The sequence below is a fragment of the Trichomycterus rosablanca genome, chromosome 12 (genome assembly GCF_030014385.1).
Source record: "Trichomycterus rosablanca isolate fTriRos1 chromosome 12, fTriRos1.hap1, whole genome shotgun sequence".
Lineage (NCBI taxonomy): Eukaryota > Metazoa > Chordata > Actinopteri > Siluriformes > Trichomycteridae > Trichomycterus > Trichomycterus rosablanca.
In genome coordinates, this window is record NC_085999.1 from 2,759,885 (window position 1) to 2,772,156 (window position 12,272).

The following is a 12,272-nucleotide window of genomic DNA, read 5'->3' on the forward strand; positions in this document are numbered from 1 at the left end:
CCGGCATTCTGTGCATATGTGAGTGTGGAAGATGTGTTCGGTACCCTCTGCCACGTGCTCTAAAATATACAAAAATCATATGACACATCCTGGATGCATTAAAAATAATGATAGATGCACCAAATGCACTAGAGGGCCAGAACAATGCAAACACCTGAGATAATTATTGCGTTTATATGTTTTAGCCAAACCCATAGATCTCCCAATTTTTTATTGTGAATCCGCTGCCACTTGCACAACCCTCAGTCTGATCGAGAAAACCCGAATCACCCCACGCCCCCTCTGACACATTTCCAATCTATGGCCTCTTCTCGTCACCTGTCAGTGTAGGGTTCCCACAGAGCCGTATTACATACAGAGAGACGCACTATGCCCTATGTGATTAACCCCCACTCACATAGGCAGCCGGACTAGTCCTGGAGATCACATATAGAAGCAGCAGTGGTAAGAGATGCTGTTCGACCTTCCACCCCTCAGACACAACCAGCCCACTGTGTTTGTGTGGATGCTGAAGCGGTGTGTCAGGATAGATGGGGGGTGTGAATTAAATAAATATCCCACTATGACACTGACCATCCTTTCCAGAGGAAAAACCTCTAACAAAGTAAGGTACTATTTTTTTAGTATAAAAAAGGACAAATGGTCGTTTACCTTGGATACCTGGCGCTACAGATGTTTTTCCTTTCTGAACTGATGTTTTCACTCCTTTGCTTTGCTTTTTCTTTGCTGGAGGCCGTGCGAAATCTGCATCCGCATTCACGTCTTGAGATAAAGCTGGACGATTTTGCGAGTTTCTCTTTTTGCGAGCCTCTTGTTTGCTTTTCCTACTCGCCGTCTCATTTCTGTGTTGTAAAATAACTCTCTCCAGGTCACCAGCTTGTACAGAGATCAGAGGAAAGGTGCAGTCAGAAATACAAATAAGTAAACAGTTTATTTTTTCTGGACGTCCTCGTGTCCTAATAAAAGCGAATACTCCGTCTGGACTTACCTCTGTTAGAAATCTCACTGCCAGATTTCTTACTGCACTCATCTAGCTTTTGTTCTTCCATCTTTTCTACAGTTAGTAAGTTTTCCACGTGAACATGCTGAATTAGGCTGCATCAGATTTTAGGATGATGGGATGATCCTCATCACAAGGTCTCCACATGTATCCCTGTAGTTTATCCTATAAAACATAATGAGTAATGATTCTGGAAAACAGACAACAAGAGTGAGAATGTGAGTGGACATTCAGGTATTGACCCTTTAATGGTCTTACCAAGAAAATAACGTTTAAAAATGATTTATTAGCATTTTTTAGTTTCTTGGGACTATATATCAACAACAAACAATTAAACAAACCACAGATTCTCTTTTTAAATTGCATTTTACAGAATGTCCCAACGTTTCTGATCTTCCTTCTGGATCAGTAGCTATGTGCTAACATTTACATTTTCAGCATTTAGCAGACGCCTTTATCCAAGCGACTTACATTACTGTGACAGTATACAGCCTGAGCAATTAAGTGTTAAGGGCCTTGCTCAAGGGCCCAACAGCAGCAACCTGGCAGTGGTGGGGCTTGAACCTGTGACCTTTTGATTACTAGTCTAGTCCCTTAACCGCTAGGCTACAACTGCCCTAACACTGGACACCAGTGTTTGAGTAAAGTGGCACATGAACCTAGCTCAGACTTCCACGTCTTATTGTTCGTGTTCATGTTTTGACAGCTTGCAGAGTAAATGTAAGCAATACTGTATATTTTAATGAGCTTCTACCAAACGGTTGTTTGTTTATTATGATTTTAATGTCATGTCATTCATGACAGGAACGATAGTTACTCGTTACACAAGATTCATCAGTTCACAAGTTTATTATCAAACACAGTCATGGACAATTTTGTATCTCCAATTTACCTCACTTGCACGTCTTTTTACTGTGGGAGGAAACCAGAGCACCCGGAGAAAACCCACGCAGACACGGGGAGAACATGCAAACTCCACACAGAAAGACCAAACAGCTGAGGTTAGAAAGGCTGTTTTCTTTAAAACAGTGTCATCTAACAATATTTTTGAGTTTAACACACGTCAACCAATGTGTAGATACGGCCCAAACACTCACTCACTCACTTTCTTATCCACTTATACAGTTAGGGTCGCAGGTGGGTGCTGGAGCCTATCCCAGCTTTTCAGTGGGCGCAAGGCACACAGTAACACCCTGGACAGGGCGCCAGTCCATCGCAAGGCAGACACACACACACACCCATTCACCTACAGGGCAATTCAGTGTCTCCAATTAACCTGACTGCATGTTTTTGGACAGTGGGAGGAAACCCACGCAGACACGGGGAGAACATGCAAACTCCACACAAAAAGGACCCGGACCGCCCCATCTGGGGATCGAACCCAGGACCTTCTTGCTGTGAGGCGACAGTGCTACCCACCGAGCCACAAGATTACTTAAATACCCAAGTATTTAGACTTAAAGTAAGCTCAACTAAATGTCTGAGCAGACCATTAAAGGGTTAAACTTGTATTCAATGCATTACAGAGACACAAATTAAAGATTCATAAATATATTTCCAATTCTGTGTGCTTGGAGGTCAAACACTGGGTGTTCACTAGAAGATGGAAGATTATTTTACTCCTTAAAATAAAAAATAAAGCTATTTTGATCACATGTATTTTAATATTAGTAAAACTGTAGTTCATGGTACTCTACTCTAATTAGTACACTACACTAATTCTAGATCCTAGTTAAGCAACAGTGTTAAATATAAACACCATGATATTTAAATAATGTTTGAATTAAGTGACATATTTGACCAATAACTGATATTTTTAATGCATGTTGTGTTTTAGAGACAGTAAAAGGGGTTTAATAATAATAAACAAGCCGTTAAATCTAATAGATTTTCATGTTTTAAAATATTGTTCCTTGCGTGGTTTGTATTAAAACATGGAACTACTTTGGTTCTAGACGTTTCAGACGGGAGTATTATCCTAAACAACATGAGCGTCACGGTGACACCACGTGGTTTGTCCTTTGAGGTTGTCCAATGAGACTGCTCAGGGACGCAGTGTAAGCCTGGGTGCGATGTTCCATTAAACCATGAGGTTTAAACAATGCAGTGAAATGCACGTCTTATTAAGGTAAGTCATTATTTCTGCTGTGTAGCTGATACACCCAGTTGCCTGGATTTAGCTGTTAACAGTGACATTGATTCAGTTTGCAGATAAACTGAGTGAAATCAGAATCAAACATCTTTATATGTTATTATTTAATATCAGTTTAGTGCATATACACTATTTAAATGTTCTTTTGATTGTGAAACGTGTTTATATGAGTAAATAAATGTGTATAAGCATAAGCAAAGGGTTGAAACTAATTGATATGTGAATGTAAAATAGAAGATTTTATCCAAAGTACTTCTTTATCTTAAAGTACTGTGACAGTATACAATCTAAGCAATTGAGGGTTAAGGGCCTTGCTCAAGGGCCCAACAGTGGCGACCTGGCAGTGGTGGGGCTTGAACCGGCAACCTTCTGAATACTGGACCAGTACCTTAACCACTAGGCTACACCTGCCCTAAAGATGACTCTAGATGACTATTATTAAAATTAAAAAGTATATTATTAAAATACTTGTGTGAATTGCACCTGTTTATTTTATCTCAAAAGTCACTGGTTGGGAATATTTACACAATAATCAGCAACTGATCAGCTGAAAGTTTTACATTATAGAATTATAGAAAGAAAAAAACACCAGAATAAAAAGCTTAACCATCTCTGTTAGAACAAGAGTTCAAGAGGGGCTTTATTGTCATTTCAGCTCTATACAAGTACATACTGAAATGAAACAACGTTCCTCCAGGACCGGGACCAGGACCAGGGTGCAACACAACACAAAGTGCAAGACAATACAGTACACAGTGCAGATAAACAACAGTACAATAAATACAAAAGACGCTTCTAAGCTATAAAGTAATTAAAGGAGACAAGTGTAGTGATGGCCAGCCAGTACGTGGTACTGAGTAAATAGTGAGTGAGGTAAAAATGGACAGTGAGTGTAGAAACCAGGAGGTGGTTTTAATGTTATGGCTGATCAGTGTATACCAGAGTGAGAATCAATTACTAGTCATGGTTAACAATGTAATAAAGCATTTTACATAATTGCTAGATATCTCATGTTTAGTGTATTGACTTTTGACAGCATTTATAGCGCACAGCAGAAGTCTAATTACCTAAACTTCTCTTAGAATGGAAATCTAGGGGCAGTTGTTGTGCCTCAAACACTTACTGTGCAATAAAAATGATTTGCCCGCTCCTGGTTTCTTTTATTCTTGTATAATTGTTACACCAGTCTTTCTGCAGCTCCTTTTCACTGATAAACAGGTAGAGGGCAGCTTACAAATCCAGTAGATCTTTAAATCAGACACAGTCAGTATATTTACACCTACACTTACAAAATGGTCCTATATAAGACCTAACAATTTGGACATTAGTGTTTATTTAGCTAAGCAAGTCATTGGGATACTTCTGAACATGTCTGTTGACCACTTGTTTTACAGAGTCCAGAGCTGACCAAAGGCACAACCTTGCTCCTGATTCTTTGTATGAAGGACTAACAGAAGGACTAGCACAATGCCTCTTTCAGATTTCCTCGCTGCATTAAAAGACAACCCTTACTTCGGGGCCGGTTTCGGTCTGGTTGGTGTCGGCACAACACTCGCCCTCTTCAGGAAGGGGGCTCAGATAGGCATGGTGTTCTTCAGGCGGAACTACATGATCACTCTGGAGGTTCCCAGCAGGGACAAGAGTTACAACTGGTTGCTGAGCTGGATCACCAAACACGCCCAGCACACGCAGCATCTGAGCGTGGAGACCTCGTACCTGCAGCATGAAAGCGGGCGGGTCAACACACAGTTCGATTTTCACCCGAGCCCTGGAAACCACATCATCTGGTAAAGAACCTTCCTATATTTATTTATTTATTTATTTATTAGGATTTAAACATCATGTTCCTGGAGGAAACCCACTCAGACATGGGGAGAACATGCAAACTCCACACAGAAAGGACCCGGATCGCCCCACCTGGGGATCGAACCCAGTGCTACCCACCGAGCCACTGTGCCACCTGAAACTTTCTATATACACGATCAGCCGTAACATTAAAACCACCTCCTTGTTTTTACACTCACTGTCCATGTTATCAGCTCCACTTACCATATAGAAGCACTTTGTAGTTCTACAATTACTGACTGTAGTCCATCTGTTTCTCTGCATGCTTTCATGCTGTTCTTCAATGGTTACACAAACTTCAACCAGTACCCTTTTTGATTACTACTGCGAGTACCTTAACTGCCGAGCTACCACTGCTACCCTATTTAAAAGCATTGAGCAAAAGTAGAAATGCAGTTTTCTAAGTAATAAATGTGATAAGTTACTCTGAGACGAAAGTATGTTTAAATTTGAAACACGTCAGGAAGATTTCGCCCGCATTATTGCATTAACAGTAATATTAATATCTGGCGACATCTTGTGGTCATGTGGTGAAATTGCAACTTGGAGTGTATGTAAACTCTTGATCAGTGGTATATTCCATGTTGCTGAATTTCTAGAGCTGACTGAACTGAGGAGTTCATTAAAGATTTCTTAATTCTATTAAGCCTTTTTGGTTCAGGTATGGAAGAAAGTGGATTAGGGTGGAGAGGACCAGAGAGAAGCAGATGGTGGATTTGCACACGGGAACACCCTGGGAGTGCGTCACCTTCACAGCTCTTGGCAGAGACCGACAAATATTCTTTAACATCCTGCAGGAAGGTACACAGAGTCTGTTAACTTATCTAACCCATCACATACGTTTATTTTAATTTTTTATATGGATTTGTATTTTATCCTGTAATCAGATGAATTATTTATAAAAAGGAGCAAAACAACCACCCAAATATCAAGAACATAAGCTTTTCAGCACTGATTGTACCCCACTATTCCTTGTGGTGTAAAAGCCCTTAATGCAATACCTCAGAGACTGGATTGTGAGTATAAAAGACTCTCTGTCAGCAGAGAGGATCACACGACTCACACAGAGTCTTGAATGCGATAATCAGGGCAAAAATCGTGTAGTGTGAAATAGGCTTTACTCTGTCAGGCAGAAGTGTCTCCACAAGGGGGAGCTATTGCTACTGTAGTATTTTTGTCTGTTATATCATTGACTGTTCTGTTGTGCAGCGAGAGAGCTGGCTCTGAAGCAGGAGGAGGGTCGCACCGTCATGTACACCGCTATGGGAGCCGAGTGGAGGCCGTTCGGCTTCCCCCGCCGACGCCGGCCCTTGTCCTCCGTTGTCCTCGAGAACGGGGTGGCTGAGAGGCTCGTGGATGATGTTAAAGAATTCATAAATAATCCCAAGTGGTACACAGACAGAGGTGTGTCAGAATTTGAGATGAATCTCTGAATTTGACACTGTTTGGGTTGAATAGTATTAATAATTTAGTGATTTTATAGGGATTCCGTACAGAAGAGGATATTTACTGTACGGACCTCCTGGCTGTGGGAAAAGCAGCTTCATGTAAGAAACTTTCTTTACTTTAGTAGAAAATATCATTTTTAAATGGCTAAATAATCTAAACTAAAGTTAGACCTAGTCTTTATGTATAAGTATGTGTGTGTGTATATGTATATATGAATAGATATTTATATGTATATTATATGTATATGGATACTTTGGCCCAATTTATCATGCAATACTTGTCACTTTACTATTTAATAATTTCATTACTATTTAATTCTCACTTTATATTGAAACTACACCTCACTGCACATTTATTCATTCATTCATTATAACTACACTGTTTGCTGCTACAGTTATGCATTATACACTGATCAACCATGACATTAAAACCACCTCCTTGTTTCTACACTCACCGTCCATATAGAAGCACTTTGTAGTTCTACAATTACTGACTGTAGTCCATCTGTTTCTCTGCATGCTTTGTTAGCCCCCTTTCACCCTGTTCTTCAATGGTCAGGACCCCCACAGAGCAGGTATTATTTAGGTGGTGGATCATTCTCAGCACTACAGGACACTGACATGGTGGTGGTGTGTTAGTGTGTGTTGTGCTGGTACGAGTGGATCAGACACAGCAGCGCTGCTGGAGTTTTTAATCACCTCACTGTCACTGCTGGACTGAGAATCGTCCACCAACCAAAAATATCCAGCCGTCAGCGCCCCGTGGGCAGAGTCCTGTGACCACTGATGAAGGTCTAGAAGATGACCGACTCAAACAGCAGCAATAGATGAGCGATCGTCTCTGACTTCACATCTACAAGGTGGACCAACTAGGTAGGAGTGTCTAATAGAGTGGACAGTGAGTGGACACGGTATTTAAGAACTCCAGCAGCGCTCCAGCACACCACCTAAATAATACCTGCTCTGTGGGGGTCCTGACCATTGAAGAACAGCATGAAAGGGGGTAACAAAGCATGCAGAGAAACAGATGGACTACAGTCAGTAATTGTAGAACTACAAAGTGCTCCTACATGGTAAGTGGAGCTGATAAAATGGACAGTGAGTGTAGAAACAAGGAGGTGGTTTTAATGTTACGGCTGACCGGTGTATATAAAGTACAGTGTATCTATCTATCCAGTGTTTGATATGTCATCATAATTTTATTATATTCTTTAGAACAGCTCTTGCTGGGGATTTGGGTTACAGCATCTGTCTGATGAGTCTGAGTGACCGCAGTCTTTCTGATGACCGGCTGAACCACCTCCTAAGTGTGGCTCCACAGCAGAGCATCATTCTGCTGGAGGATGTGGACGCTGCCTTTGTCAGCCGTGAGCTTCTGCCCACTGAGAGTATGTCTGTGTTTGACCTGTCCAATCCATCTTTTACCATCATCTTCACCTTGTTGACTTAGATCTCTTTCCGCTTTGCTTTATATCGGACAGATCCGATGGCCTACCAGGGCATGGGGAGACTCACCTTCAGTGGACTTCTTAATGCACTGGATGGAGTTGCTTCTTCAGAAGCTAGAATCGTCTTCATGACTACTAATTATATCGACAGGTACGAGTTAACAGATAGGCACATTCCAATTTTATGTATTTATAATATTACAAAAATTACGACATGACATCCATGTGCTTCCCTTTTCCTTATTTCACTTTAATTTCATACTTTTGCGGTGTGTCCGTGTGATTTAACTACACTGTTTTGTTTTTAACTCACCGTGTGTGTTGTGTTCTTTCTGTATAACACAGGCTTGACCCGGCTCTAATCAGACCCGGCCGTGTGGACCTGAAGCAGTACGTCGGCCACTGTTCGCACTATCAGCTCACCCAGATGTTCAGGAGGTTCTACCCGCTGGAGTCTGCAGCAGAGGGGGAAAGATTTGCAGCGAGCGCGTTAGCGGCGCACGAGGATCTCAGCGCGGCTCAAGTGCAGGGACATTTCATGCTTTTTAAGATGGACCCCGCTGGAGCTATCAGTAATGTTTCGGAAATCAAGCAGTGACGCCTCTCGACTGTACAGGGGGACGTTTGTGTGACTGAAAACTTCAACGTAAACAATAAAATTCATGATTTGCCATGAAATGTCAAATGAAGCTCTTGTTTACTTGTATACATGAAAAAAACAAGATTTAAAATTTAAAACTGTTGTGTTTGGGTCTTTTTTTTAACTCCAGTTGTTCAGCAGACCTTTATCATCACTGCTAATACCCAACAGCTGCCCCAGTTTTGGACTGCTTTGCTTGGGGTGGCAGTAAAACCATATTGGGTGGGCATGTAGCCAGAACTTAATTCAGGGTTGATTTGTGGAGGGAGGATGACAGCAGAGCTAATAATACTGGTTTAAATTGTTTATTTATTAGGATTTTAACGTCATGTTTTACACTTTGGTTACATTCATGACAGGAACGGTAGTTACTCATCACACACAAGATTCATCAGGTCACAAGGTTATATCAAACACAGTCATGGACAATTTTGTATTTCAAATTCACCTCACTTGCACGTCTTTGGACTGTTGGAGGAAACCGGAGCACCCGGAGGAAGCCCACACAGACACGGGGAGAACATGCAAACTCCACACAGAAAGGACCCGGTCCGCTTCACCTGGGGATCAAACCCAGTACCTTCTTGCTGTGAGGCGACAATGCTACCCACCGAGCCACCGTGTCGCCCTCCATTGCGGTTTTTGTTCCGGTAATTTGGGGAGTTACGGAGGTAAATCAGAGTCACTAGAAGCTGAATTTACAATACTTGGGGAAAAAGTTGTAAAATGTAATGGAACTGAAAGTTTTCACTGCACATTCAGGTTCATGTTTGCTATTGAGGAGACTGTACAGTAAAATAATTTTGGTAGGTAATGATGTGTATGCACTCGTGACTTTGTATTCACTAATTGGGCAGCACTTAGTGGGTAGCACTGCTGCCTCACAGCAAGGCGGTCTGGGTCCTTTCTGTGTGGAGTTTGCATGTTCTCCCTCTGTGTGGGTTCCCCCCGGGAGCTCCGGTTTCCTCCCACAGTACAAAGACGTGCAAGTGAGGTGAATTGGAGATATTACCCATGAATGTGTTTGACTTGGACTGATGAATCTTGTGTAACCAGTAACTACTGTGTCTGTCATGAATGTAACCAAAGTGTAAAACATGACGTTAAAATCCTAATAAATATATATTCATTAATTGCTTTATTATGATAATTGACTTTAGCACTTCCCTTTGGGATTAATAAAGTTATCCATCCGTCCATCCATCATTGTGGTGAGTCAGGCAGTAATACGCTCAATACATGGCACCAATTTATCAGTGGGCAACACACCCTCATACATACAACCACACACTCAAACACAAGGACAGTTAAGATTAGCCAATCCACCTTTTGCATGGTTTTAAAATTGAGGACAATCACAGCATCTAAAAGAAACCCACACTGACAGGAAAAGGTGAAGATGAAACTCTCATATTAGTTCACTTGTTAATGTGCATCTGAGAATTTGTGATGTAATTCGTGCAATGAAATGCTATTAAACATAGCACCCCTCCTAATCACGGAGTTTAATTATTTTAGCCATGCCTATTGCTAACATATAAAATCAATACTATAAAAACAAAATTGTTTACATTTATCACAGTAGTATAATGGATTCTAATGTGTATGAGAGTTTGAATGTTAAACTTAGAGCAGGATAGTCTGCTATGTCACAGTTATTCATCATTCATTCATTGTCTGCTTTACCACTACTTCATCCTGGTCAGGGTCACGGTGGGTCTGATTAGTTGGTCAAAAGGCAGGAAACACCCCAGACAGGTAACCAATCCATCACAAGGCGTACACACACTCACCTTTATTTGAATAGATACACTATAGAAAATATTGTAAGAACAGTATACAATAATTGGTGGCCTCACATAGTACAGTAGTATGCAGATACAGAAGTAGTCTGTATGTCTAATAAAAGATAGAATTACAGAAACAAACTTAGAGTAGACACAATATGTTTTTGTGTGAACCATCTAGTTTACCTACTGCTTTACCAGAATGGGGTAGTAATAAAAAAATATTTTTCATTGGCATAAAATACAAAGTCTATATACAATCACTCACATTTAAATCACATCACAAATGTTAACTTTGAGTATCTCTGTATGTACTGTTTGCATAGGTAAATAATAATGAAATGGTTCCATAAAGCTGTTCACAGTGACAAGAAGAATCAGTTTCCATTTCATTCAGGATTCATTACAGTGCATCAGTGTTTACAAAAAACCAAACCATAACATCACTGTATTAATTTACACTGTAATTGTACAAAAATAGTGTATACTACATACACTAAATAAACGTGTAAATGTTATTACATGAAACTGCAGATGATTTTTACATTCTAATAGCCATCACTAACATAAACTAACGGCCGAATGTATGTAGACACCCCTAATAATGATTTAGTTCAGGTGTTTCATTGCTAGGAAATGTATAGAATCAATTTTATACATTAAATATGAATTAAACAAAGCGAGTTTGGTTTCACATTTTTGGGTTTAGATGAAATGTTGAATGTAAGCCCGGCCTTCTCAATCAGCAGCACTGCCCTACCCTATAATTTTCTTTCAACTGAATGGGCACAAATCCCCACAGACACTCTAAGATTGAATGGAAAGCCATGCTAATGTAGAGTAGATGCTTTTTGACTAGTGTGGGGTTTGGCAGACAAGCTTAGTGGCTTTGGAGCAAGTTTGATAAAGGCATGCCATTATAGGCATGAGGCAAAAGTGTCTGAGAGATATTTAGACCATCAACATTGTTTACAGGATACATGACTTCATGACTTTAACAGGACACGTGTTTTCGCTCCAGAAAATGAAAATTCACAGGTCTGTCTGCAACAAGGACGATGCGATTGACTGCTTTGACCTCTCCGACACTGGCATCCAGCTTCACTTCAAACTGCTTTATTATCTAGAGGATAAAAAGAAAAGTGCAACAACAATAATAAAAAATAATAAATACATTTTATATCATTTAAGCTGATATGTGAGCCAGGAAAGCCTCTGTGTTCGTACCCTCGCCAGAGCTAGGTGCATCTCTAGTTCAGCGATGCGTCGACCGACACACCCTCTGATCCCGAACCCGAACGGAATGGAGCCGAACGGGCGAGGCCTTTCCCTCCCATCCCGTAACCATCGTTCAGGTTTGAAGATCTGTGGTTCGGGGAAGACTGCCTCGTCCTGACTGATGGTGTAATGGTGGATCACGAATGCCGTCATAGAGGTTTGATTGATTAACAGAATGTAAAACTGTTATAAAATGTGATACAGTCAAAGAACAAAAAACAGTGACCTTTTTGGGAAAGAAGTGTCCTCCGATTGTTACATCACTGTCTGACAAGAGACGTGCGTTTACTGGAACAACCGGATAAATTCTGTGCAGAAATATAAAATACTGTCACAATACCACAATCTACACCGATCAGCCATAACATTAAAACCACCTTCTTGTTTCTACACTCACTGTCCATTTTATCAGCTCCACTTATCATATAGGAGCACTTTGTAGTTCTACAATTACTGACTGTAGTCCATCTGTTACTCTGCATGCTTTGTTAGCCCCTTTCACCACATGGTGGTGGTGTGTTAGTGTGTGTTGTGCTGGTATGCGTGTTTGAGTCGGTCATCTTATGGACCTTCATCAGTGGTCACAGGACGCTGCCCATGGGGCGCTGTTGGCTGGATATTTTTGGTTGGTGGACTATTCTCAGTCCAGTAGTGACAGTGAGGTGTTTAAAAAC

The 12,272-nt window shown here is 40.9% G+C and overlaps 2 protein-coding genes across 3 annotated transcripts; one reads left to right on the plus strand and one right to left on the minus strand.

The window, feature by feature from the left end:
- The first annotated feature begins 3,022 nt into the window (after positions 1–3,022).
- Positions 3,023–8,631, plus strand: LOC134324321 (mitochondrial chaperone BCS1). 2 transcript variants are annotated; one of them, XM_063006117.1, is made up of 8 exons: positions 3,023–3,128; positions 4,547–4,939; positions 5,659–5,798; positions 6,207–6,401; positions 6,481–6,544; positions 7,661–7,833; positions 7,927–8,044; positions 8,239–8,631. In XM_063006117.1, the coding sequence occupies exons 2-8, from the start codon at positions 4,620–4,622 to the stop codon at positions 8,489–8,491; spliced, it is 1,263 nt and encodes a 420-aa protein (XP_062862187.1). In that variant the 5' UTR covers positions 3,023–3,128; positions 4,547–4,619; the 3' UTR covers positions 8,492–8,631. The 2 variants fall into 2 exon arrangements, with proteins under 2 accessions (XP_062862187.1, XP_062862188.1); XM_063006118.1 differs by lacking the exon at positions 3,023–3,128 and adding an exon at positions 4,007–4,025.
- Positions 8,632–11,066: 2,435 nt separating this feature from the next.
- On the minus strand, positions 11,067–11,751 carry LOC134324708 (sterol 26-hydroxylase, mitochondrial-like). The gene is made up of 2 exons (XM_063006634.1): positions 11,548–11,751; positions 11,067–11,443 (listed from the first exon to the last, which is right to left on the minus strand). Exons 1-2 carry the CDS (start codon positions 11,749–11,751, stop codon positions 11,315–11,317), a joined length of 333 nt encoding a protein of 110 aa, XP_062862704.1. The 3' UTR covers positions 11,067–11,314.
- Positions 11,752–12,272: the final 521 nt, after the last annotated feature.

Excerpts from the sequence above, each read along its gene's own strand:
- LOC134324321 (XM_063006117.1), top strand. The coding sequence starts at position 4,620 with ATGCCTCTTTCAGATTTCCTCGCTGCATTAAAAGACAACCCTTACTTC. Across the intron at positions 4,940-5,658 it reads CCTGGAAACCACATCATCTG|GTATGGAAGAAAGTGGATTA; the intron begins GTAAAGAACCTT and ends TTTTTGGTTCAG. Across the intron at positions 6,402-6,480 it reads CAAGTGGTACACAGACAGAG|GGATTCCGTACAGAAGAGGA; the intron begins GTGTGTCAGAAT and ends GTGATTTTATAG.
- LOC134324708 (XM_063006634.1), bottom strand. The coding sequence starts at position 11,751 with ATGACGGCATTCGTGATCCACCATTACACCATCAGTCAGGACGAGGCA. Across the intron at positions 11,444-11,547 it reads TGCACCTAGCTCTGGCGAGG|ATAATAAAGCAGTTTGAAGT; the intron begins GTACGAACACAG and ends TTTATCCTCTAG.